Raw genomic sequence first — 27,948 nt, 5'->3', positions numbered from 1 at the left:
GTCACGGAGGTATCCTTTTTAGGGTACATTATTTCCCCTCGGGGATTCCGAATGGAACCTAAGAAGCTCCAAGCCATCCTGAGTTGGGCGCAACCCACCAACTTAAAAGCAATTCAGCGCTTTTTAGGGTTTGCAAACTACTATAGAAGGTTTATTCACTCTTTCTCTGACATAGTTGCTCCCATTGTGGCACTCACTAAGAAGGGAGCAGATCCTACCAATTGGTCATGTGAAGCTAAAGTATCTTTTCAGGCCTTGAAACAAGCCTTTGTCTCAGCCCCTGTCCTTAGACATCCCAACCCAGAATTGCCTTTCATCGTTGAGGTAGATGCCTCGGAGGTTGGTGTAGGGGCTATCCTTTCTCAGAAGGATCCAGATTCCCTTGAGTTACATCCTTGTGCCTTTATGTCCAGGAAATTCTCATCTGCTGAATCCAACTACGATGTTGGTAATCGGGAGTTGCTGGCTATTAAATGGGCTTTTGAGGAGTGGAGACATTGGCTTGAAGGAGCGACCCATACCATTTCTGTTTTGACGGATCACAAAAATCTTCAATACATTGAATCAGCTAAGCGACTGAATGCCCGACAGGCTCGTTGGGCTTTATTTTTCACTCGTTTCAAATTCATTATCACCTTCAGACCTGGTTCCAAGAATACCAAGGCAGATGCCCTCTCACGCAGTTTTCTTCCCGTTCAAGACAACAGTCCGGTTACTCTCATACTTCCGCCTTCAGTCATTCAGGCAGGTCTCACACAGGATGTTTTTTCTCAATTGAAGCTGCTTCAACATCAAGCTCCGGGAAATACTCCTGCTGGCCGTCTTTTTGTTCCTGAGTTTTTGAGAGCAACTGTTTTGGAGGAATTTCATGATAGCAAAGTTGCAGGGCATCTGGGAGTCGCTAAAACTTTTGAATTGGTATCCCGCTCAGTGTGGTGGCCTGGTCTTTCTAAAGACATTAAAGAGTTTGTTGTTTCGTGTCAGGTCTGTGCACAGCATAAAGTTCCCCGTTCTTTGCCTATTGGTCAACTTATGCCATTGAATGTTCCCCTTAGACCATGGTCGCATATCTCCATGGATTTTGTGGTGGATCTCCCTCTGTCAGCTGGATGCACAGTCATATGGGTGGTAGTGGACCGTTTTAGTAAGATGGCTCATTTTATTGGTCTTCCCCGATTGCCATCTGCCCAGGGATTGGCAGTCTTGTTCCTCCGTCATGTTTTCAGACTCCATGGGTTACCCACTGATATTGTTTCTGACAGGGGTCCACAATTCATTGCACAGTTTTGGAAGTCTTTTTGTGCTTCGTTAAAAATGAAATTATCATTAACCTCCGGTTATCATCCACAATCAAATGGACAGACTGAGCGAGTGAACCAATCCTTAAAACAATATTTGCGTTTGTACTCGGCCAAACTCCAAAATGACTGGTCTGAGTTTCTTCCATTGGCAGAGTTTGCTTATAATAATGCCTGTCATTCCTCCACCAATGTGTCTCCATTTTTTGCAGTTTTTGGTTTCCACCCCAGAGCTAATTCATTTTTCCAACATTCCTCTGTCTCCTCTCTGGCCCTGACCTCTCATCTTAAACTTATTTGGAAAAAAGTGCACATAGCTCTCAGAAAAGCAGCTTTCAGGGAAAAAGATTTTTCGGACAGGTTCCGGCGGCCGTGCACTTTTAGAGTAGGAGACAGGGTGTGGCTGTCGACTCGCAATATCAAACTTCGACAAACCTCAGCCAGATTGGGTCCTAGATTTATTGGACCATTTCTCATTATCAAAAAAGTCAATCCAGTTGCTTTCCGGTTACAGCTACCAAAAACGTTACGGATCGGAAATACCTTCCATTGCTCTTTGCTCAAACCATATGTTTCATCTAGCAGATTTCCTCGTAAAAAACCTCAGGGGAGATCACCAGTTAATGTACAGGGTCAGCAGGAGTTCGTGGTTGAGAAGGTTCTCGATTCCAAGTTGTCCCGGGGTCGGCTTTATTTTTTGGTGCATTGGAGAGGTTATGGTCCTGAGGAAAGGTCGTGGGTCCTAGATGAGGACCTTCATGCCCCAAGGCTCAAAAGGGCATTTTTTCAAGAATTTCCTCAGAAACCCGGATTTAGGGGTTCCTTGACCCCTCCTCAAGGGGGGGGGTACTGTTAGGCGCCAAGGGTCCGCTCGTCAGTGCGGCCGGCGCCTAGCAACGGGGACGCCACTGTCGGATCGTGTTCCCCGTTGCTGGGTCTAAGTTTATATCATCACTGGTTTCCTGGCTGTGTAGCATGCAGCTGCACGGCATGTTGTAATTATCACTCATCTGTTTCCCTGGCCATGCAGCTTGTCAGCTGCATGGCATTTAATCCAATCAGCCTCCAAACAGCTGATTGGAAGACTCTCTGTTAAAAGCACTCCCAGGACTCCTCACAGACGCCGGTGATAGCTTCCTGTTTGCCTGATTCTGCTGCAGAGAGAGTTCCCAGTCCCGGTCTGTTCGTTTGTTCCTGTTCTCAGTGATCCTGTACTCGGAAGTTACCATCTGTTCCTGGAGTCTGATCGAGCACCTTTAACATCTGGTGGCGTTCGTGAGTCGCGGCGCAGCCGTGTGTTGCGGCTTGTCCGCTACTATTTATTATTGTGTTTATTTTGAGTTCTGGAGCTTTGCGGAGGATTCCGCTTCCACAAGATCCACTCTGGTGTCCAGCGGTGCCGGATAGGAGTGTCGGATCCGTGGATCTTTGGTTGTCCTTTTCCCTGGCGGCTAGTCCGCACATACCTTTTGATTTAGTTTAGTTAGCTTGTAACCCCTGGCTTGGTTGCTTAGTCAGAGGGCCCCTTGTTATCACCCTGTCTCGGACTTCCCCTTGTCTCCCATTAAGACCTGCGGGGGCATCGGGGTTGGGCAGACATAATCCGCCCTTCGAACGCGGCTGCCATGGGCTCAAGCAACCATAGTCTCGCAGGGGATTTCTGATAACACGGGCGAGACAACGGAGTTAGGGCGCCAGGGGTTACTAGGCTCTCCAGCTCCCACAACCTGTATTTCATTCCTGTACTCAGATCTCTGCCATAAGATCTTCTCCAGTCTGGAGTACAGGAATCGTAACAACGGACAGTGACCGCCATACAAGCTCTTACACGTATGCTTATACGAAACAGAATGATGGAAACTCATATAGGTCACATAATCTTCTGGGGTCCACTCCGGGATTAGACATATAAGGGCGGATTTACTCAGACGGGAATATAAAACAGACAAAAAAGCTATAATGCAATAATTAGCTGCAAACAAAAGATTTTATTATGAAATCATACAGAGGAGTATCTGCACCATATAGATGTAACATACAACAAACCACCACAGATGGAACCCGGGTGACTCTAATGCACATGGTAATGTATATATATGTACATATATATATATAGGATCTTGTATCCCACAACACTCCTGATTAAGATGATCAGATGACATAAGAATGGGAAACTAGAAGTGGAAACACGTTCCTATGGCCGCCATATTGTCGTGCAGCAATATAGATACTGCAAACTGCAATTAAACATTTACACAAAGCACAAGATACAAAATAAACAACAGAACAAAGAACTAAGCATGTGGGATATATGTAAGAACTAGAGGAGCATTAATGAAATGAGTAACAGGTCAGTCATCAGCCTGCTTGTGAAGGGCTCTAGAATGGAGGCCTCTTGGACTGTGCGAGGCAGCAAGTTCCATGGCCAGGGCTACAAAGCTAAAAGTTTGACCCCCAAATGCATTATGGGAGTTTCCTGGTACTACTGGTAACAGTCCTTTCTCTGCAGAAATAAACAAGTGAGGCAGTAGGGAGGCAGAAGCTGCTTCTGATACCTTGGACCATGTAATGTTGGGCTGGGAAGGTCAGTAAGCCGATTATGAAATAGATTTCCCATCTTACAGGCAGACGGTGGAGGGAGTAGAGAATGGGTGTTATGTGGCAGGAAGGGGCTGGTTAGGTAACAGACTGGCTGCTGCATTCTGTACCATCTGCAAGTGGTGCAATTCATTTACTGGGTGACCCAGGTAGAGGACATTGCAGTAGTCTATGTGAGAGTATACAAATACATGTATGACTGTAGGCAGATCTTCTGAGGGAATCAAGTGCTGGAGTCTGGCTATGGTCCACAGATGGAAGAACAAGGATTTGAATGTGGCGGATACCTGATGTCTGTGTCGGCCACAATCCGGGACAACACAAAGATTCCGCAGTCAGCATTTTGTAACTCTGAACCCCAAAGCATAAGTCATGAGGCTTGGTAAAGCTGTAGTCTTGTCCTTTGTTGGTGAGCTTCTATTACGTATCACTAAGACTGAGTCACAGCCAACTGGCATCATCCACCCCTGGAGCTCTGCTAGACAACCATTTAGGATGGGATGTAGTTAATATCCCGGTGTTCAGGATCCCGACGCTGAAATCCCGACAGCCGGGAATGCCGACAGCACTCGCCACAGCTATTCTCACTTGTGGGTGTCTATGACACCCATAGAGTGGGAATAATACCTGTGGTCAGTGCAACGAACCACCGCACCTGCAGCATAGCGAGCGCAGGAAGCCCGCAAGGGAACTCTATGCACTCACCCTACTGCCGGTATTCTGGTGGCCGGGATGCCGCTGGTGGTATATTGACAGCCAGCATTCTGTCCAACGGGATATCATCACCATCCCATTTAGGATTGGTGTTGGGTGCTCAGTACATGGAGCAGAAGATAAGTCATCTGCATAGCAGTGGTAGGCCAGGTCATGACGTCTGATTATTTCACCCAGTGGTAGATTGCAAGAAGTATCGGAGATAGGACAGAACCTTGAGGAACAATGCATGGCAATGATGATTATACTCCAGAAGATTAAAATGGTTCCTCACTTGGATAATGTCTGTGTTCAACAAGAGCTGATTTATTTCCCACACTCAGGGAATGGGACGGCTTCCCAACTGTGTGAGTTCTCTGATGTCTAACAAGATGTGCTTTAATTAAAAAACCTTTCCCACACTCAGAACATGGAAATGGTTTCTCACCTGTGTGACTTCTCTGATGTGTAATAAGATTTGATTTACTTATAAAACATTTCCCACACTCAGAACAGGAAAATGGCTTCTCACCTGTGTGTGTTCTCTGATGTGAAACTAGATGTGCTTTTCTTAAAAAACATTTCCCACACTCAGAACATGGAAATGGCTTCTCACCTGTGTGACTTCTCTGATGTGTAATAAGATTTGATTTACTTATAAAACATTTCCCACACTCAGAACAGGAAAATGGCTTCTCACCTGTGTGACTTCTCTGATGTGAAACTAGATGTGCTTTACATAAAAAAGATTTCCCACACTCAGAACATGGAAATGGATTCTCACCTGTGTGACTTCTCTGATGTGCAATAAGATTTGATTTACTTAAAAAACATTTCCCACATTCAGAACAGGAAAATGGCTTCTCACCTGTGTGACTTCTCTGATGTGTAATAAGATCCGATTTTCTTAAAAAACATTTTCCACACTCAGAACAGGAAAATGGCTTCTCACCTGTGTGACTTCTCAGATGTGTAATAAGATTTGATTTTCTTAAAAAACATTTCCCACACTCAGAACAGGAAAATGGCTTCTCACCTGTGTGAGTTCTCTGATGTGAAACTAGATGTGCTTTACTTAAAAAACATTTCCCACACTCAGAACATGGAAATGGATTCTCACCTGTGTGAGTACCCTGATGTGTAATAAGATTCGATTTACTTAAAAAACATTTCCCACACTCAGAACAGGAAAATGGCTTCTCGCCTGTATGAGTTCTCTGATGTTTAATCATATTTGAGCTCTGTGTAAAACATTTACCACATTCAGAACAGGAAAATGGCTTCTCACCTGTGTGAGTTCTCTGATGTGTAACAAGATTTGATTTCAGTGTAAAACATTTCCCACACTCAGAACATGGAAATGGCTTCTCACCTGTCTTAGCAGGCTGATGGGTAATAAACTTTGTGTGCTGTGTAAAACATTTGGCATCTATAGAACAGGGAAACTCTATATCTACTGTCAGAGCTGTAACAGATGCAAAAATATCAGAGTGATCAGGAGAACATTTCCCAGGATCAGAGGGATCAGCTGATAGAGCTGGATGTGGGTTAATGGGGTTATCTCCTGGAGAATCCTGTCTACTATCATTATCTTTTATGTCACAATCCGGGGATAACATTAGATGTCCTTCTGAGATATTCCTGCTTGTGTGTCCATCTGCTGGAAATAAAATACATTATGGAAATAAAAATTGGCAAATAATTATAAAATGAGTAGACAAGACCCAGGATGTCATAGGGTACAATTTATAATACTCTAACTCGTACTATAGTGCTGGCTTTGCTTTTATGTTTAAAACAAAACAAACTAAAATGCTTGGACTGGAGCTTGATCAACGCTGAAAGTGCATGTGGGATTACTAGAGGTGACATGGACACTCATGTGGGATTACTAGAGGTGACACGGACACTCATGTGGGATTACTAGAGGTGACACGAACGCTCACGGACGCTCATGTGGGATTACTAGAGGTGACACGGACGCTCATGTGGGATTACTAGAGGTGACACGGACGCTCATGTGGGATTACTAGAGGTGACACGGACGCTCATGTGGGATTACTAGAGGTGACACGGACGCTCATGTGGGGTTACTAGAGGTGACATGGACGCTCATGTGGGATTAGTAGAGGACATAGACGCTCATGTGGGATTAGTAGAGGTGACATGGACGTTCATGTGGGATTACTAGAGGTGACATGGACGCTCATGTGGGATTACTAGAGGTGACATGGACGCTCATGTGGGATTAGTAGAGGTGACATGGACGCTCATATGGGATTAGTAGAGGTGACATGGACGCTCATGTGGGATTACTAGAGGTGACATGGACGCTCATGTGGGATTACTAGAGGAGACATGGACATTGCTATAATAAAACACCAAAGAGAAAGTGCTGTCCTGTTTGCGCACTTAGAAATAATATATAACCTTTATTTAGTACAGTAAAGTATACAAAGAGGAAAAGTAGCAGGTGCACAATCTCACACTAGCTCTACCTGTAGTAACCAGAGGCATTTAGCATATTCCTGGCCAGGGCTATGAGCTTACCCACCGCATCAAGGTAGCCTCTCATTGGGTAAGTCCCTAACACTAACTATGGGGGTTCAGGTCCGGGGGGCAGGACACCCCAGAGCCACCCAGCCAGATAACCCCAGGGCATCGCAGGAGTGATAAAATTATAGGGTTAAAGTGATAGGAGCAGCTGTTGCTGCATGTGTGAATAATGTGAGCAGTAAAAGAAAATTATGTGAAGGTGTTACATATATATAAAACAAACTAAGTGCCATGGAGTAATGAAATAATGTTAAATTGCGATGCCCCAGGGACACCCAGCTACGGCAGGCACAGGGAGCCCCGCACCCCAGAGAATCCCCCCCATTATGGACTGCCATATTAAACAAAATGTAGGAGTCTTACCACAGTGTGCTCATTCCAAATGTAAAGGCTGGAGTGTTTGACTATTTAAAATCAGAGGGGTGGGTGGGGCAGGGTGCTAAATTAGGATGAAGGCGTCTCCTACCTTCAAAAATGTATGAATACATCGGTAACAGAGGGAAAAGGGCCCTAATTTGCACACCTTAATTAGGTAGTGAGGTGCTACTCTGCTTGAGACTTAGTAAAGTGTACAAAGAGGAAAAGTAGCAGGTGCACAATCTCACACTAGCTCTACCTGTAGTAACCAGAGGCATTTAGCATATTCCTGGCCAGGGCTATGAGCTTACCCACCGCATCAAGGTAGCCTCTCATTGGGTAAGTCCCTAACACTAACTATGGGGGTTCAGGTCCGGGGGGCAGGACACCCCAGAGCCACCCAGCCAGATAACCCCAGGGCATCGCAGGAGTGATAAAATTATAGGGTTAAAGTGATAGGAGCAGCTGTTGCTGCATGTGTGAATAATGTGAGCAGTAAAAGAAAATTATGTGAAGGTGTTACATATATATAAAACAAACTAAGTGCCATGGAGTAATGAAATAATGTTAAATTGCGATGCCCCAGGGACACCCAGCTACGGCAGGCACAGGGAGCCCCGCACCCCAGAGAATCCCCCCCATTATGGACTGCCATATTAAACAAAATGTAGGAGTCTTACCACAGTGTGCTCATTCCAAATGTAAAGGCTGGAGTGTTTGACTATTTAAAATCAGAGGGGTGGGTGGGGCAGGGTGCTAAATTAGGATGAAGGCGTCTCCTACCTTCAAAAATGTATGAATACATCGGTAACAGAGGGAAAAGGGCCCTAATTTGCACACCTTAATTAGGTAGTGAGGTGCTACTCTGCTTGAGACTTAGTAAAGTGTACAAAGAGGAAAAGTAGCAGGTGCACAATCTCACACTAGCTCTACCTGTAGTAACCAGAGGCATTTAGCATATTCCTGGCCAGGGCTATGAGCTTACCCACCGCATCAAGGTAGCCTCTCATTGGGTAAGTCCCTAACACTAACTATGGGGGTTCAGGTCCGGGGGGCAGGACACCCCAGAGCCACCCAGCCAGATAACCCCAGGGCATCGCAGGAGTGATAAAATTATAGGGTTAAAGTGATAGGAGCAGCTGTTGCTGCATGTGTGAATAATGTGAGCAGTAAAAGAAAATTATGTGAAGGTGTTACATATATATAAAACAAACTAAGTGCCATGGAGTAATGAAATAATGTTAAATTGCGATGCCCCAGGGACACCCAGCTACGGCAGGCACAGGGAGCCCCGCACCCCAGAGAATCCCCCCCATTATGGACTGCCATATTAAACAAAATGTAGGAGTCTTACCACAGTGTGCTCATTCCAAATGTAAAGGCTGGAGTGTTTGACTATTTAAAATCAGAGGGGTGGGTGGGGCAGGGTGCTAAATTAGGATGAAGGCGTCTCCTACCTTCAAAAATGTATGAATACATCGGTAACAGAGGGAAAAGGGCCCTAATTTGCACACCTTAATTAGGTAGTGAGGTGCTACTCTGCTTGAGACTTAGTAAAGTGTACAAAGAGGAAAAGTAGCAGGTGCACAATCTCACACTAGCTCTACCTGTAGTAACCAGAGGCATTTAGCATATTCCTGGCCAGGGCTATGAGCTTACCCACCGCATCAAGGTAGCCTCTCATTGGGTAAGTCCCTAACACTAACTATGGGGGTTCAGGTCCGGGGGGCAGGACACCCCAGAGCCACCCAGCCAGATAACCCCAGGGCATCGCAGGAGTGATAAAATTATAGGGTTAAAGTGATAGGAGCAGCTGTTGCTGCATGTGTGAATAATGTGAGCAGTAAAAGAAAATTATGTGAAGGTGTTACATATATATAAAACAAACTAAGTGCCATGGAGTAATGAAATAATGTTAAATTGCGATGCCCCAGGGACACCCAGCTACGGCAGGCACAGGGAGCCCCGCACCCCAGAGAATCCCCCCCATTATGGACTGCCATATTAAACAAAATGTAGGAGTCTTACCACAGTGTGCTCATTCCAAATGTAAAGGCTGGAGTGTTTGACTATTTAAAATCAGAGGGGTGGGTGGGGCAGGGTGCTAAATTAGGATGAAGGCGTCTCCTACCTTCAAAAATGTATGAATACATCGGTAACAGAGGGAAAAGGGCCCTAATTTGCACACCTTAATTAGGTAGTGAGGTGCTACTCTGCTTGAGACTTAGTAAAGTGTACAAAGAGGAAAAGTAGCAGGTGCACAATCTCACACTAGCTCTACCTGTAGTAACCAGAGGCATTTAGCATATTCCTGGCCAGGGCTATGAGCTTACCCACCGCATCAAGGTAGCCTCTCATTGGGTAAGTCCCTAACACTAACTATGGGGGTTCAGGTCCGGGGGGCAGGACACCCCAGAGCCACCCAGCCAGATAACCCCAGGGCATCGCAGGAGTGATAAAATTATAGGGTTAAAGTGATAGGAGCAGCTGTTGCTGCATGTGTGAATAATGTGAGCAGTAAAAGAAAATTATGTGAAGGTGTTACATATATATAAAACAAACTAAGTGCCATGGAGTAATGAAATAATGTTAAATTGCGATGCCCCAGGGACACCCAGCTACGGCAGGCACAGGGAGCCCCGCACCCCAGAGAATCCCCCCCATTATGGACTGCCATATTAAACAAAATGTAGGAGTCTTACCACAGTGTGCTCATTCCAAATGTAAAGGCTGGAGTGTTTGACTATTTAAAATCAGAGGGGTGGGTGGGGCAGGGTGCTAAATTAGGATGAAGGCGTCTCCTACCTTCAAAAATGTATGAATACATCGGTAACAGAGGGAAAAGGGCCCTAATTTGCACACCTTAATTAGGTAGTGAGGTGCTACTCTGCTTGAGACTTAGTAAAGTGTACAAAGAGGAAAAGTAGCAGGTGCACAATCTCACACTAGCTCTACCTGTAGTAACCAGAGGCATTTAGCATATTCCTGGCCAGGGCTATGAGCTTACCCACCGCATCAAGGTAGCCTCTCATTGGGTAAGTCCCTAACACTAACTATGGGGGTTCAGGTCCGGGGGGCAGGACACCCCAGAGCCACCCAGCCAGATAACCCCAGGGCATCGCAGGAGTGATAAAATTATAGGGTTAAAGTGATAGGAGCAGCTGTTGCTGCATGTGTGAATAATGTGAGCAGTAAAAGAAAATTATGTGAAGGTGTTACATATATATAAAACAAACTAAGTGCCATGGAGTAATGAAATAATGTTAAATTGCGATGCCCCAGGGACACCCAGCTACGGCAGGCACAGGGAGCCCCGCACCCCAGAGAATCCCCCCCATTATGGACTGCCATATTAAACAAAATGTAGGAGTCTTACCACAGTGTGCTCATTCCAAATGTAAAGGCTGGAGTGTTTGACTATTTAAAATCAGAGGGGTGGGTGGGGCAGGGTGCTAAATTAGGATGAAGGCGTCTCCTACCTTCAAAAATGTATGAATACATCGGTAACAGAGGGAAAAGGGCCCTAATTTGCACACCTTAATTAGGTAGTGAGGTGCTACTCTGCTTGAGACTTAGTAAAGTGTACAAAGAGGAAAAGTAGCAGGTGCACAATCTCACACTAGCTCTACCTGTAGTAACCAGAGGCATTTAGCATATTCCTGGCCAGGGCTATGAGCTTACCCACCGCATCAAGGTAGCCTCTCATTGGGTAAGTCCCTAACACTAACTATGGGGGTTCAGGTCCGGGGGGAAGGACACCCCAGAGCCACCCAGCCAGATAACCCCAGGGCATCGCAGGAGTGATAAAATTATAGGGTTAAAGTGATAGGAGCAGCTGTTGCTGCATGTGTGAATAATGTGAGCAGTAAAAGAAAATTATGTGAAGGTGTTACATATATATAAAACAAACTAAGTGCCATGGAGTAATGAAATAATGTTAAATTACGATGCCCCAGGGACACCCAGCTACGGCAGGCACAGGGAGCCCCGCACCCCAGAGAATCCCCCCCATTATGGACTGCCATATTAAACAAAATGTAGGAGTCTTACCACAGTGTGCTCATTCCAAATGTAAAGGCTGGAGTGTTTGACTATTTAAAATCAGAGGGGTGGGTGGGGCAGGGTGCTAAATTAGGATGAAGGCGTCTCCTACCTTCAAAAATGTATGAATACATCGGTAACAGAGGGAAAAGGGCCCTAATTTGCACACCTTAATTAGGTAGTGAGGTGCTACTCTGCTTGAGACTTAGTAAAGTGTACAAAGAGGAAAAGTAGCAGGTGCACAATCTCACACTAGCTCTACCTGTAGTAACCAGAGGCATTTAGCATATTCCTGGCCAGGGCTATGAGCTTACCCACCGCATCAAGGTAGCCTCTCATTGGGTAAGTCCCTAACACTAACTATGGGGGTTCAGGTCCGGGGGGCAGGACACCCCAGAGCCACCCAGCCAGATAACCCCAGGGCATCGCAGGAGTGATAAAATTATAGGGTTAAAGTGATAGGAGCAGCTGTTGCTGCATGTGTGAATAATGTGAGCAGTAAAGTATGCAAGATAAATCAGTGATATATTAAACAGAAAGGTAAATGTATAAAGAGGTAAATAAAGTAATAAGAAACAAGTGCGTTTGTTGTTAATAATCAGCATGTATATTATATTGGGGGGTAATTGATTCAGTGCTGATAATCCAGTTCAGTAATAAATTACACCCAATAAATCTTATTCATACCAGGACGGGCTATATTACACGTTAAATTCTATTGTGGCAGAGTTTCCTCCAGCGGTAATCGCAATGTAACATCATATGTATAAACACTTTATGGGGTGGATTCAGTTGCTCACAAAAACTCCCTATCCAATTATCCGCAATAAGTTATTGGTGATAATTCTCCAAAGGTTTTACTGCAAATGTTTAATTTTCTCGTGCAAATGTCGCCGTACTGTGCAGTTGTGCGGTGTTAGGAGCTCATGTAAAAGGGCTTATTAGATTGTTTCCTACTGTATTGTTTTACTGACCTATAGTTTCCTACTGTATTGTCTTACTGACCTATAGTTTCCTACTGCATCATCTTACTGACCTATAGTTTCCTACTGCATCGTCTTACTGACCTATACTTTCCTACTGCATTGTCTTACTGACCTATAGTTTCTTACTGTATTGTCTTACTGACCTATAGTTTCCGACTGCATCGTCTTACTGACCTATAGTTTCTTACTGCATCGTCTTACTGACCTATAGTTTCTTACTGCATTGTCTTACTGACCTATAGTTTCTTACTGTATTGTCTTACTGACCTATAGTTTTCTACTGTATCGTCTTACTGACCTATATTTTCTTACTGTATTGTCTTACTGGCCTGTAGTTTCCTTCTGTATTGTCTTACTGACCTATAGTTTCTTACTGTATTGTCTTACTGACGTATAGTTTCTTACTGTATTGTCTTACTGACCTATATTTTCTTACTGTATTGTCTTACTGGCCTATAGTTTCCTTCTGTATTGTCTTACTGACCTATAGTTTCTTACTGTATTGTTTTACTGGCCTATAGTTTCCTTCTGTATTGTCTTACTGACCTATAGTTTCTTACTGTATTGTTTTACTGACCCCTATTGTTTCTTACTGTATTGTCTTACTGACCTATAGTTTCTTAAGTCTAAAATGCTGACGTGATGGAGAATGAGAATAATTATACCGTCACTTTTGCCAGAGACGTTTAGTATCACCTAATTTGTCTCCAGAAGACAGGGCCCCTATATATGGGATATTAGCTAGGTATTTTATTTGACCAAGCATCTGCTGCCCAGGGGCCTATAGCCAGGCCCTTCCCCTAGCCCAGGGGCTTATAGCCAGGCCCTTCCCCTAGCCCAGACGCCTATAGCCAGGCCCTTCCCCTAGCCCATGAGCCTATAGCCAGGCCCTTCCCCTAGCCCAGGGGCCTATAGCCAGGTCCTTCCAGTAGCTACTTTAGCTGATGCTGTAGACCTGAAAATACAAGGTGTTCAAAGAAACCACCAACAGGAATTCTCTCCCTCTTTACATGATCCCCACTCTGTACACAGGGATGGTCTGGATACCTTCTCCAGGACATCCGTACAGAATGCCCATAATCATTGGTTTCCTCATGAATTGTGAAGCAAATCTCTATCTATGAGGTCTCTATATTAGCAAGTGGTATGGATTGGTATGGGTTTGATATACGAATCCTGAATGGTATATGCAGGAAGAATGAGGAACATTTGTTTGGGAAATCAAATACAAACCGTATTTTGAAGCTATATGATAAATGTATTATAGGCAAATTGTAAACTCCCTGGTAGTAAGGAATGGACTTTAAAGGACACCAAACTTTGTGTGTGACAGGAAGGAGGAAATTGCTTCAAGTACTTATATCCTTTTAAATGTAACTTATTTATATTTTTGTAAGATATACTGATTGGATGAAAAGGACTCAGGGAAGGGGGAACTACCCGCTGAGATGCAGTGTGGTTTTACTGTATAAAAAGAGGAGGCTTGTGAGCTTCAGAGTTGTATTATACCAACTACTTTCTGCTGTAACATCTTGCTGTATGCTGTTGCCTCTAGCAATAGGGAAGAGTCTTTTTGAAGGCTATTTGAACAAATAAACATCTGCCTCAAGACAACCGCTTCATCTTGTGACCTGGAGAGCTAGGCCAAACCTAGCTCCATTTTGTGGCTGTCCTGGGAGCACCCAGTGTCTTCAAGCTCTGCCTCCAGCCAGCTACCGGGTAGAGGCCTAGTCAAGCAACTAGTGGGGATTCGTCAACACCACACAGGTGTGGTAAGAGTGTGTTGATGCATACAGAGCAGAACCGTGGTTCCAGACACCATGGCTACGAGGAGTCTGGTGGTGGAAGTGTATTATCTGCCCACTGGGCAGTGGGTGGAGTAAGTAACAGGCAGTTACTGATGGTAAGAGGGAATCCCCTATGTGGCCAGGTCCTGTGACACCTAAAACTCCATTCTGTGACTGGGGACGGGACACGAAGCGGTGAGGGCTGTCGTACGGGACCGTCCGGTCACAGAAAGTTTGACCATAACTCTCATTTTCTTCTTTGGGTTTCATAGGGCTCCACAGGGATTACCATGGGGATATCCCAAAGCAGTTATTTCAGGGAAGGGATGCTCCTGAGTGGATAAAAGAATCCGGCATCAAAATGAAGCATCTTGGGAAGTGAATCTATCAAAGGCATACAACCTAAGAAAGGATAGAAGACCATGTACCCACCTTGCACAGTTGTCCTGCAGACACGCCACGGTGTGCGGCCCACAAAGGACCCACACAGAGAATAGAATGAGCTCAAACTGTAGTCGGTACAGTAAGGTCAGCCTGACTGTACACTTCTGATATAGTCATACAAACCATCTGGCCAGAGTCAGTTTGTCTGCTGGTCACCCCCTCTTTTTGAAGCCACAAAGGACAAAGAGTGAGTCTGATTTCCAAAAGGGAACTGGAACGATCCACATAACTCTTTAGAGCAATGACCACATCAAAGGAGGGCTGCCCAGTCGAAAGTTTGGAGAGAGGAAGGCTACTACCACAATTACCTCATTAATATGTGACTGGGACATTACCTTAGGAAGGTAATTGGGCCTAGTACGTAGAACAACCCTGTCCCTATGAAAAATAAGAAAGGGGGAGCAAGAGGACAGCACTCCCAAATCTGATACCCTGTGGAAGCAATAGCTAGCAGGAATATGGCTTTTGTTTTCGTTAACCACTGTAGATCCACCGATTCCAGAGGTTCAAACGGAGGCTTCTGAAAAGCTTTGAGGACCACTGATAAATCCCATGGCACTACCAGAGTTACATATGGAGGTTGAACATGGAGAACACCTTGGAGAAAGGTACGAACATCTGGTAGTGGAGTAATTTATTATTGGAACCAGATGGAAAGCACCAAGATGTGCATTTTCAACGTTGCGAAGTCCAGCTTGGAGGAAGGTGAGAATCCTAGATACTCTAAAAAACTGTTGGTTATAGCACATTGCAGTGCACCTCTGAAGGTATGTATGCCACACCCGATAATAGATACGGGTAGATTCCAGCTTCCTCACTTTACGCATGGTCTGGACAACCGACTGAGAATCCTTTTGCTCTTAGGATGGATAACTCAAGAGCCACACCAACAAATTTAGATGAGCTAGATCTGGATGTAGACAGGGACCCTCAGACAAGTCTGGTAGCTGGCAGTGGCAAACGCAGGATTTGCATGGGGGGGTTTCCAGAACTGGGCGGAGCCAATCACGGGGGTGGGGACTGAGGTGACCCAGTATATGCTGGGTCCGTAAAACTAGTGTGTCTGTGTGTGTGTATATATATATATATATATATATATATATATCTACACACATATATATACATATATATATATATATATATAACTACACACACATATATATATATATATACATACACACACACGGGTGGTCTTCAGTATGCCGGCGGTCGGCCTCCCGGCGACCAGCATACCGGCGCCGGGAGCCTGACCGCCGGCATACCGACACTTATTCTCCCTCGTGGGGGTCCACGACCCCCCTGGAGGGAGAATAGAATAGTGTGGCGCGCGTAGCGTGTCGAGCGCAGCGAGCCCGCAAGGGGCTCATTTGCGCTCGCCACACTGTTGGTAAGCCGGCGGCTGGCCTCCAGGGCCGCCGGGAGATCGTAGTGAACCCATATACACATATACATAGCATATTAAACATGCATACATATATATATATATATATATATACACACACATACAGTACACATATATATACACATGTGTATATATATATATATATATATATATCATATGTGTGTGTGTGTGTTTATATGTATGTATGTATATATGTATGTATGTATGCATATACATGTGTATATATGTAGGCACATGGATATATATGTACTATAATTAAAATAAAGTAAACTTTTATTGCACTTGCAAGTGCCACCAGGAAGACAGCAGGCTGCAGAGGACGCTAGACAGTCATTAATAATACTTATGCAGCTAAAAAAAAAAAAAAAAAAATTTTTTTTTTTTAGTGGAGGGGGGTTTCTGGGTACTCGGAAACCCCCCTGGGTGCGCCACTGGCTGGGGAAGTGGGAAGGGAGCGTCTATGGATAGGTTCTGTAGATTGGAGAACCAGTGACATATAGGCCATATCGGGACTACCACTTTGATGGTACCTCCTTCTTGTTTGAACTTCGGAGAAAGTGAAACCAGAGGGAAAACATATGGCAGATGGAAGGTCCACTGCATGGCCAGGGCATCCATGAAGGCTGCCTCAGGAACTCTTGTCATGGATTCATATACTGGAACCTTGTTGTTGTGTCTGGAGGCCATGAGGTTCACATCCGGCTGGCCCCACTTGTGTAGCAGGAGCTGGAAAACCACTGGGTGTAGGAACCACTCTCCGTTGTGTACATCGTGACGGCTGATGAAGTCCAGTTACTAGTTTAAAACTCCTGGGCCGAAGACCGTAGAGATGGCTAGGAGGTGGCGTTCAGCCCACTGCAGAATACAAACTACTTCCTTCATTGTCCACCGACTGAAGGTGCCTCCATGATTGTTTAGGTTGACTACTGCTGTGGCATTGTTGGACTGGATCTGAAAAGGTTTGCCCTGAAGAACTTCCAGCGCCAGAATGAGTGCTCTGTAGACAACTCATAACTCAAGGTCGTTTATCGGTAAGCAGATTTCTGCCGGAGTCCAAAGGGGATGAAAGGTAATATGTCTAGTTACTGTGCCCCATCTGGAGACTGGCATCCGTGGTAAGCAGTACCCAATCCAGGATCCATAAGGGTCGCTCCTTGTTCAGATGTGCCGTCTGGAGCCATCAGACTAGAGACAGTCTGACCTTCTGAGAGAGGATTATCGTCTGGGACCTGAACTGATGTGGTTGTCCATTCATCCAGGTCAGGATCAGGTGTTGTAGAGGCCTGGAGTGGAACTGGGCGTACTTCACCATGTGGAAGCTGGAGACCATGGATCCAAATGCTTGCATGGCCGAATGTAAAGACACATGATGACTGCTGAGCAAGTGGTGTATCCACTGCTGTAACTTTTTCCGGGGCCAGGAAGAGCCTCTGGACTTGAGATTACAGAAGTGCTCACAGATATATCATACGCTGTGAAGGCGTGAGGGATGACTTCTTCCAGTTGATGAGCCATATTTGTTGTTGTAGGAAGGAAATAGTCAGCTGGAGATAGTCGTTTAGTACCTCCAGGTCATCCAGATAAGGAAGAATTCTGACTCCCTGACAACGTATATGTGCTGCCATAACCGCCATAATTTCCGTGAAGACCCTGGGCGCAGTGGAGAGTCAATAAAGGCAATGCCTGAAATTGGTAATTTTGGTGAATAATAGCAAACCGTAGGAATTTTTGGTGGGAAGGTTCTATAGGAACATGCAAGTAAACATCCTAAATGTCTAGTCACCATGAAATCCCCCCGCTCCATTGCTAGAACAATGGAGCGTAGTGTTTCCATAAGGATCTTGGGTACTCTAACATACTTGAGAAATCTGAGATTTACCATAGGTCGATGAGATCCATTGGGTTTCTGCATCAGGAATAGTGTTGAATAGAACCCGGTCCCATATTGAGAGCAAGGGACTGGTATCTTCACTCCTGATTGCAGGAGGGATTGAATAACCTTTTGTAGGTCCAAAACCTTGCTGGGGTCTGAAGGAAGGCCTGTACAAAAGAACTGTTGAGAGGGTTGTCTCATGAAGGAGCCAGCGTACCCGTGAGAGACCACTTCTTGCACTCAGGCGTCTGTTGTAGTTAGGCACCAGGCGTGCAAAATCTAAAGAAGTTGGCCTACCACCCTGTGACAGGAAGGAGGAAACTGATTCATGCAGTTATCTCCTTTTACAGTGTAATTTATTTATTATCCTGATTGGATGGAAAAGATATGGAGGGCTTACCCCTGGAGATAGTATTATTACTGTATAAAGAGTGCTGTGAGCCCTGTGTAGGTATTATACCATCTTCTTTCTGTGTAAACATCTGGCTGTATGATATCCCCTGGGAAAAGGGAGGGGCCTTTTCAGGACTTGATTTGAGCGAATAAACATCTTTATCCTCAAGACGACCGCTTCATCTTGTGACCAGCAGGGGTATGCCAAACGTAGTCCCGTTCTACTGTCCAGGGTAACCCTGGCATCTCCAAGCTCCGCCTTCAGCCAACTACCATGAAGAGCCCTGGTCAGGTGACCAGTGGGGATCAGTCATCACCACACAGGTGCGGTAAGACAGCGTGTCGACGCATACGGAGCAGAACCGAGCCAAGGGAACAAGGAGTCTGGTGGTGGCGGCATTGTACCCGCCCACCGTCCAGTGGGTTGAGTCAGTAACAGGCGATTGTAAGCGTGAATTCTCTAATTGGCCAGGTCCCGTGTGACCTAAACCCATTCCGTGACCATGGGACGCGCGGCCTTAGGAAGCGTCTGGTCACAGCGCTCTGTTCCTCTCCACTAACTATATTGTCTCATGTGATCACTGACTAAGAAGCTGCGATTCACATACGAAATGAATGTCAAATAGCCATTATTACAAGAGATTGTCTTCTTATATATCTTTCTCTACACGTGTGTTACACCGTTACCTGTGCACCTCTGCATCCACTACTATATATCACTACTAAATATATATAATCCTTAATAATAATAATAAACTTCTGCTTGTTATTTTGAATAACATTATAGTAAAGTGCGTAATAACTCTCCATGTGATTTTTGGCATGGATAACCTTCTGTTATAAACACCCAACTGAGAACAGGGCTGATGGCGGAGGAGGGTGTATGATAAGAGATTACTGTAGTGACTGAGCAATGAGAATATGTGACTTCTGTTATAAGTGTTTATTACTCACCTGTGCTGATATCTGTAGGGATCTCCTCCTCCTTACACTGCTGATCACCCCTCACATACGTCTCTTCTTCTCCCTCTATATCTTCCGCCTTTATATCAGTCACATACGTCTCTTCTTCTCCCTCTATATCTTCTGCCTTTATATCAGTCACATACGTCTCTTCTTCTCCCTCTATATCTTCTGCCTTTATATCAGTCACATACGTCTCTTCTTCTCCCTCTGTATCTTCTGCCTTTATATCAGTCACATACGTCTCTTCTTCTCCCTCTATATCTTCTGCCTTTATATCAGTCACATACATCTCTTCTTCTCCCTCTATATCTTCTGCCTTTATATCAGTCACATACGTCTCTACTTCTCCCTCTGTATCTTCTGCCTTTATATCAGTCACATATGTCTCTTCTTCTCCCTCTATATCTTCTGCCTTTATATCAGTCACATACGTCTCTTCTTCTCCCTCTATATCTTCTGCCTTTATATCAGTCACATACGTCTCTTCTTCTCCCTCTATATCTTCTGCCTTTATATCATTCACATACGTCTCTTCTTCTCCCTCTATATCTTCTGCCTTCATATCAGTCACATACGTCTCTTCTTCTCCTTCTATATCTTCTGCCTTTATATCAGTCACATACGTCTCTTCTTCTCCCTCTATATCTTCTGCCTTTCTATCAGTCACATACGTCTCTTCTTCTCCCTCTATATCTTCTGCCTTCATATCAGTCACATACGTCTCTTCTTCTCCCTCTATATCTTCTGCCTTTATATCAGTCACATACGTCTCTTCTTCTCCCTCTGTATCTTCTGCCTTTATATCAGTCACATACGTCTCTTCACCCTCTGTATCTTCTGTTTTAATATCAGACAGACGTTCTACCTAAAAAGAAAAAAAAAAATAAGATTTTACTCACCGGTAAATCTATTTCTCGTAGTCCGTAGTGGATGCTGGGAACTCCGTAAGGACCATGGGGAATAGACTGGCTCCGCAGGAGACTGGGCACTCTAAAGAAAGATTTAGGACTATCTGGTGTGCACTGGCTCCTCCCCCTATGACCCTCCTCCAAGCCTCAGTTAGGACACTGTGCCCGGACGAGCGTACACAATAAGGAAGGATTTTTGAATCCCGGGTAAGACTCATACCAGCCACACCAATCACACCATATAACACGTGATAGGAACCCCGGTTAACAGTATGATAACAAATGGAGCCTCTGAAAAGATGGCTCACAACAAAACCCGATTTTTGTAACAATAACTATGTACAAGTATTGCAGACAATCCGCACATGGGATGGGCGCCCAGCATCCACTACGGACTACGAGAAATAGATTTACCGGTGAGTAAAATCTTATTTTCTCTGACGTCCTAGTGGATGCTGATAACTCCGTAAGGACCATGGGGATTATACCAAAGCTCCCAAACGGGCAGGAGAGTGCGGATGACTCTGCAGCACCGAATGAGAGAACTCCAGGTCCTCCTCAGCCAGGGTATCAAATTTGTAGAATTTTGCAAACGTGTTTGCCCCTGACCAAGTAGCTGATCGACAAAGTTGTAAAGCCGAGACCCCTCGGGCAGCCGCCCAAGACAAGCCCACTTTCCATGTGGAATGGGCTTTTACAGATTTAGGCTGCGGTAAGCCTACCGCAGAATGCGCCAGCTGAATAGTGCTACAAATCCAGCGCGCAATAGACTGCTTAGAAGCAGGAGCACCCAGCTTGTTGGGTGCATACAGGATAAACAGCGAGTCAGTTTTTCTGACTCCAGCCGTCCTGGAAACATACATTTTCAGGGCCCTGACTACGTCCAGCAACTTGGAATCCTCCAAGTCCCTAGTAGCCGCTGGCACCACAATAGGTTGGTTCAAGTGAAAAGCTGAGACCACCTTTGGGAGAAACTGAGGACGAGTCCTCAATTCTGCCCTATCCATATGGAAAATCAGATAAGGGCTTTTACAAGACAAAGCCGCCAATTCTGAAACCCGCCTGGCTGACGCCAGGCCCAACAGCATGACCACTTTCCACGTGAGATATTTTAAATCCACAGTCTTAAGTGGTTCGAACCAATGTGATTTCAGGAATGCCAAAACCACATTGAGATCCCAAGGTGCCACTGGGGGCACAAAAGGAGGCGGAATATGCAGTACTCCTTTGACAAAAGTCTGAACTTCAGGCAGTGAAGCCAGTTCTTTCTGGAAGAAAATCGACAGAGCCGAAATCTGGACCTTTATGGACCCCAATTTGAGGCCCAACATCACCCCTGCTTGCAGGAAGTGCAGGAATCGACCCAGTTGAAATACCTCCGTCGGGGCCTTCATGGCCTCACACCAAGCAACATATTTCCGCCAAATGCGGTGATAATGTCTTGCGGTGACATCCTTCCTGGCTTTGATCAGGGTAGGGATGACTTCCTCCGGAATACCCTTTTCCTTCAGGATCCGGTGTTCAACCGCCATGCCGTCAAACGCAGCCGCGGTAAGTCTTGGAACAGACAGGGTCCCTGCTGCAGCAGGTCTTGTCTGAGCAGCAGAAGCCAAGGGTCCTCTGCAAGCATCTCTTGAAGTTCCAGGTACCAAGCTCTTCTTGGCCAATCCGGAACCACGAGTATGGTTTTCACTCCTCGCCTTCTTATTATTCTCAGTACCTTGGGTATGAGAGGTAGAGGAGGAAACACATAAACCAACTGGTACACCCATGGTGTCACTAGAGCGTCCACCGCTATCGCCTGAGGGTCTCTTGACCGGGCGCAATATCTTTTCAACTTCTTGTTGAGGCGGGACGCCATCATGTCTACCTGTGGTTTTTCCCACCGGTTGACCAGCATTTGGAAGACTTCTGGATGAAGTCCCCATTCTCCCGGGTGGAGGTCGTGCCTGCTGAGGAAGTCTGCTTCCCAGTTGTCCACTCCCGGAATGAACACTGCTGTCAGTGCTAACACATGATTCTCTGCCCATCTGAGAATCCTTGTGGCTTCTGCCATCGCCATCCTGCTTCTCGTGCCGCCCTGTCTGTTTACATGGGCGACCGCCGTGATGTTGTCTGACTGGATCAGTACCGGCTGGTTTTGAAGCAGGGGTCTTGCCTGGCTTAGGGCATTGTAAATGGCCCTTAGCTCCAGGATATTTATGTGAAGAGAAATCTCCTGATTTGACCACAGTCCTTGGAAATTTCTTCCCTTTGTGACTGCCCCCCAGCTCCGAAGGCTGGCATCCGTGGTCACCAGGACCCAGTCCTGTATTCCGAATCTGCGGCCCTCTAGTAGATGAGCCCTCTGCAGCCACCACAGCAGCGACACCCTGGTTCTGGACGATAGGGTTATCCGCCGTTGCATCTGTAGATGGGACCCCGACCATTTGTCCCACAGGTCCCACTGGAATGTCCTTGCGTGGAACCTTCCGAATGGAATTATGCTTCGTACGAAACTACCATTTTTCCCAGGACTCATGTGCATTGATGCACCGACACCTGTCCTGGTTTTAGGATGTCTCTGACTAGAGATGACAACTCCTCTGCTTTTTCCACTGGAAGAAACACTCTTTTCTGGTCTGTGTCCAGAATCATTCCCAGGAACAGAAGACGTGTCGTCGGGACCAGCTGTGACCTTGGAATATTGAGAATCCAGTCGTGCTATTGTAGCACTTCCTGAGAAAGTGCTACCCCCACTACCAACTGTTCTTTGGACCTCGCCTTTATCAGGAGATCGTCCAAGTACGGGATAATGAAAACTTCCTTCTTGCGAAGGAGTATCATCATTTCAGCCATTACCTTGGTAAAGACCTTCAGTGCCGTGGACAACTCCAACGGCAGCGTCTGGAACTGATAGTGACAGTCCTGTACCACATATCTGAGGTACTCCTGGTGAGGAGGGTAAATGGGGACATGCAGGTACGCATCCTTGATGTCCAGGGAGACCCTGTAATCCCCCTCGTCCAGGCTCGTAATAACCGCCCTGAGCGATTCCATCTTGAACTTGAATCTTCTGATATAAAAGTTGAAGTATTTTAATTTTAAGATGGGTCTCACCGAACCGTTCTGTTTCGGTACCACAACCATTGTGGAATAGTAACCCCTTCCTTGCTGAAGGAGGGGCACCTTGACAATCACTTGTTGTGATTATAGTGTTGTATAGCCACCAACACCGCCTCCCTGGCAGAGGGAGGTGCCGGTAAGGCAGATTTTAGGAAACGGCGGGGGGAAGAACGTCTCGAACTCCAGCCTGTACCCCTGAGATACTACTTGAAGGACCCAGGGATCCATGTGAGAGAGCCCACTGGGCGCCGAAATTTCTGAGACGGGCCCCCACCGTACCCGGGTCCGCCTGAGCAGCCCCAGCGCCATGCTGTGGACCTACCGGACGCAGGGAGGACTTCTGCTCTTGGGAACTAGCTGTGTGCTGCAGCTTTTTCCGTTACCTTTGCCTCTCGGCAGAAAGGATGAGCCTCTAGCCCTCTTGCTTTTCTGGGGCCGAAAGGACTGTACTTGATGATACGGTGCTTTCTTTTGTTGTGGGGTAGCCTGTGGCAAAAAAGTCGATTTCCCAGCAGTAGCTGTGGAAACGAGGTCTGAAAGACCATCCCCAAACAATTTTACCCCCTTATAGGGCAAACTTCCATGTGCCGATTCGAGTCGGCATCGCCTGACCATTGCCAAGTCCATAACCCCCGTCTGGCGGCAATGGACCTAGCGCTTATTTTTGATGCCAGCCGGCAAATATCCCTCTGTGCGTCACGCATGTATAAGACCACGTCTTTTATATGCTCTATTTTCAGCAAAATATTGTCCCTATCCAGTTATTTTCCGACAGGGAATCTGACCACGCAGCGGGAGCACTGTACACCCATGCCTAAGCAATGGCTGGTTGCAATATAATGCCCTAGTGTGTGACTATATCTTATAGGGTAACCTCCTGCTTTCTATCAGCAGGTTTCTTCAGGGTGGCCGTATCCAGAGACGGTAGTGCCACCTTTTCTGATAAGCGTGTAAGCGCTGTATCTACCCTATGGGGTGTTTCCCAACGTGACCTATCCTCTGGCGGGAAAGGGTACGCTGCCAATAACCGTTTAGAAATTATCAATTTCTTACCGGGGGAAGACCACGCTTCCTCACACACCTCATTTCATTTCTCAGATGCAGGAAAAACTACTGGTAGTTTTCTCTCACCAACATAATACCCTTTTATGTGGTACCTGGGGTATTATCATAAATGTGTAATACATTTTTCATTGCCTCAATCATGTAACGGGTGGACCTATTTGGAGGGTACACTAGTCTCATCATCGTCGACACTGGAGACGGTATCCGTGTCAACATCTGTGTCTGCCATCTGAGGTAGCGGACGTTTTTAGAGCCCCCCATGACATTTGAGACGCTGGAACTGGCACAAGCTGAGTAGCCGGCTGTTCTGTGTCGTTGACCTTTTGTGTAAGGAGTTGACACTTTCACGTAATCCTTCCATAAGTCCAACCACTCCGGTGTCGACCCCGCAGGGGGATGACATCACATTTACAGGCATTCGCTCCGCCTCCACATCATTATCCTCCTCATACATGTCGACACAGCCGTACCGACACACAGCACACACACAGGGAATGCTCTGACAGAGGACAGGACCCCACAAAGCCCTTTGGGGAGACAGAGGGAGAGTTTGCCAGAACACACCAGGGCGCTATATATCACAGGGATATCACCTATAAAGAGTGTTTTCCCTTATAGCTGCCTATATATATATTGTATACTGCGCCTAAATTGTGCCCCCCCTCTCTTTTTTTAACCTTTGCTGTAGTGTATTGACTGCAGGGGAGAGCCAGGGAGCTTCCCTCCAGCGGAGCTGTGAGGGAAAATGGCGCCAGTGTGCTGAGGGAGATAGCTCCGCCCCTTTTTTGCAGACTTTTCTCCCGCATTTTTATGGATTCTGGCAGGGGTTAAAAAGCACCTATATAGCCTCTGGGGCTATATATGGTGCCAGTTTGCCAGCCAAGGTGTCAGTATTGCTGCTCAGGGCGCCCCCCCCCCCCCCCCAGCGCCCTGCACCCATCAGTGACCAAAGTGTGTGGTGTGCATGAGGAGCAATGGCGCACAGCTGCAGTGCTGTGCGCTACCTTGGAGAAGACAGAAGTCTTCAGCCGCCGATTTTCTGGACCTCTTCTTGCTTTTGGCTCTGTAAGGGGGACGGCGGCGCGCTCCGGGAACGGACGACGAGATCGGTGCCTGAGTTCGAACCCTCTGGAGCTAATGGTGTCCAGTAGCCTAAGAAGCCCAAGCTACCACCACTTAGGTAGGTTCGCTTCTTCTCCCCTTAGTCCCTCGATGCAGTGAGCCTGTTGCCAGCAGGTCTCACTGAAAATAAAAAACCTAACATATACTTTCTTCCTAGAAACTCAGGAGAGCCCCTAGTGTGCATCCAGCTCGGCCGGGCACAAAAATCTAACTGAGGCTTGGAGGAGGGTCATAGGGGGAGGAGCCAGTGCACACCAGATAGTACTAAATATTTCTTGAGAGTGCCCAGTCTCCTGCGGAGCCCGTCTATTCCCCATGGTCCTTATGGAGTTCCCAGCATCCACTAGGACGTCAGAGAAACCCACTATAATGACATTTGCTTACAGTCACATTAAACTGAGGTGAAACAGTATAATATCAGTGTATAAGACACACAGCTCCTCTACAGATCATATAGTGACAGTCACTTTGGTATATTGGGCAGACCCTAAATCCCACCTACCTGATCCTCCTGTGGGATCCTGTGATTCTCCTCTGTACAATCCTGGGAATACAGAGGACGGGGACATCTCTCTGGGGTATCTCTGTTACTGGGCCCATCTGTAGGAGACACACAGTGACTGAGTACAGTGTATATATGTGATTATCAGATGATGTGTGTATATAGGGGGCCCCATACCTGCTCTCCCCTGTACAATACATGACAGTCTCCTCTTACCCAGTGATGTGAGGGGCCGGTGATTCTCCATCATCACGTCCTTTTACAGACCCCTGTGTTCGTCTATATACTCCTCCTCCTGCATGGAGACATAGACAGTGACATCCTGATACCTTATAGGAACCTGACACACACAGTGATACAGTCATCACCCAGACACATCCCCTGGTGTTACTGTATAATGTCCCATTCCCAGCAGTCACCTCTCCAGTCATCACCCAGACACGTCCCCTGGTGTTACTGTATAATGCCCCATTCCCAGCAGTCACTTCTCCAGTCATCACCCAGACACATCCCCTGGTGTTACCGTATAATGCCCCATTCCCAGCAGTCACCTCTCCAGTCATCACCCAGACACATCCCCTGGTGTTACTGTATAATGTCCCATTCCCAGCAGTCACCTCTCCAGTCATCACCCAGACATATCCCCTGGTGTTACTGTATAATGTCCCATTCCCGGCAGTCACCTCTCCAGTCATCACCCAGACACATCCCCTGGTGTTATTGTATAATGTCCCATTCCCAGCAGTCACCTCTCCAGTCATCACCCAGACACATCCCCTGGTGTTACTGTATAATGTCCCATTCCCAGAAGTTACCTCTCCAGTCATCACCCATACACATTCCCTGGTGTTACTGTATAATGTCCCATTCCCAGCAGTCACCTCTCCAGTCATCACCCAGACACATCCCCTGGTGTTACTGTATAATGTCCCATTCCCAGCAGTCACCTCTCCAGTCATCACCCAGACACGTCCCCTGGTGTTACTGTATAATGTCCCATTCCCAGCAGTCACCTCTCCAGTCATCACCCAGACACATCCCCTGGTGTTACTGTATAATGTCCCATTCCCAGCAGTCACCTCTCCAGTCATCACCCAGACACATCCCCTGGTGTTACTGTATAATGTCCCATTCCCAGCAATCACCTCTCCAGTCATCACCCAGACACGTCCCCTGGTGTTACTGTATAATGCCCCATTCCCTGCAGTCACCTCTCCAGTCATCACCCGGACACATCCCCTGGTGTTACTGTATAATGCCCCATTCCCAGCAGTCACCTCTCCAGTCATCACCCAGACACATCCCCTGGCGTTACTGTATAATGCCCCATTCCCAGCAGTCCCCTCTCCAGTCATCACCCAGACACATCCCCTGGTGTTACTGTATAATGCCCCATTCCCTGCAGTCACCTCTCCAGTCATCACCCAGACACATCCCCTGGTGTTACTGTATAATGTCCCATTCCCAACAGTCACCTCTCCAGTCATCACTCAGACACGTCCCCTGGTGTTATTTTATAATGTCCCATTCCCAGCAGTCACCTCTCCAGTCATCACCCAGACACATCCCCTGGTGTTACTGTATAATGCCCCATTCCCTGCAGTCACCTCTCCAGTCATCACTCAGACACGTCCCCTGGTGTTATTTTATAATGTCCCATTCCCAGCAGTCAGCTCTCCAGCCATCACCCAGACACGTCCCCTGGTGTTACTATATAATGCCCCATTCCCAGCAGTTACCTCTCCAGTCATCACCCAGACACGTCCCCTGGTGTTACTGTATAATGTCCTATTCCCAGCAGTCAGCTCTCCAGTCATCACCCAGACACGTCCCCTGGTGTTACTGTATAATG

The 27,948-nt window shown here is 46.4% G+C and overlaps 1 protein-coding gene across 1 annotated transcript in view; it reads right to left on the bottom strand.

Annotated features, from left to right (window-relative positions):
- Nucleotides 1-4,643: 4,643 nt before the first annotated feature.
- The window catches only part of LOC134984696 (oocyte zinc finger protein XlCOF7.1-like), a gene marked incomplete at its 5' end in the record, with an annotated part of 104,859 nt that continues 81,554 nt past the window's right edge, over nt 4,644-27,948 (bottom strand). Inside the window, one exon of the mRNA XM_063950214.1 lies at nt 4,644-5,961. Within this exon, the coding sequence (XP_063806284.1) occupies nt 4,868-5,961 (1,094 nt within the window). The remainder of the gene's footprint in view (nt 5,962-27,948) is intronic.

This window comes from Pseudophryne corroboree (assembly GCF_028390025.1).
Source record: "Pseudophryne corroboree isolate aPseCor3 chromosome 3 unlocalized genomic scaffold, aPseCor3.hap2 SUPER_3_unloc_74, whole genome shotgun sequence".
In the NCBI taxonomy this organism is placed as follows: Eukaryota; Metazoa; Chordata; class Amphibia; order Anura; family Myobatrachidae; genus Pseudophryne; species Pseudophryne corroboree.
Note: the sequence above shows the minus strand (reverse complement) of the source record. Positions and strands in the feature narration are given on the sequence as shown.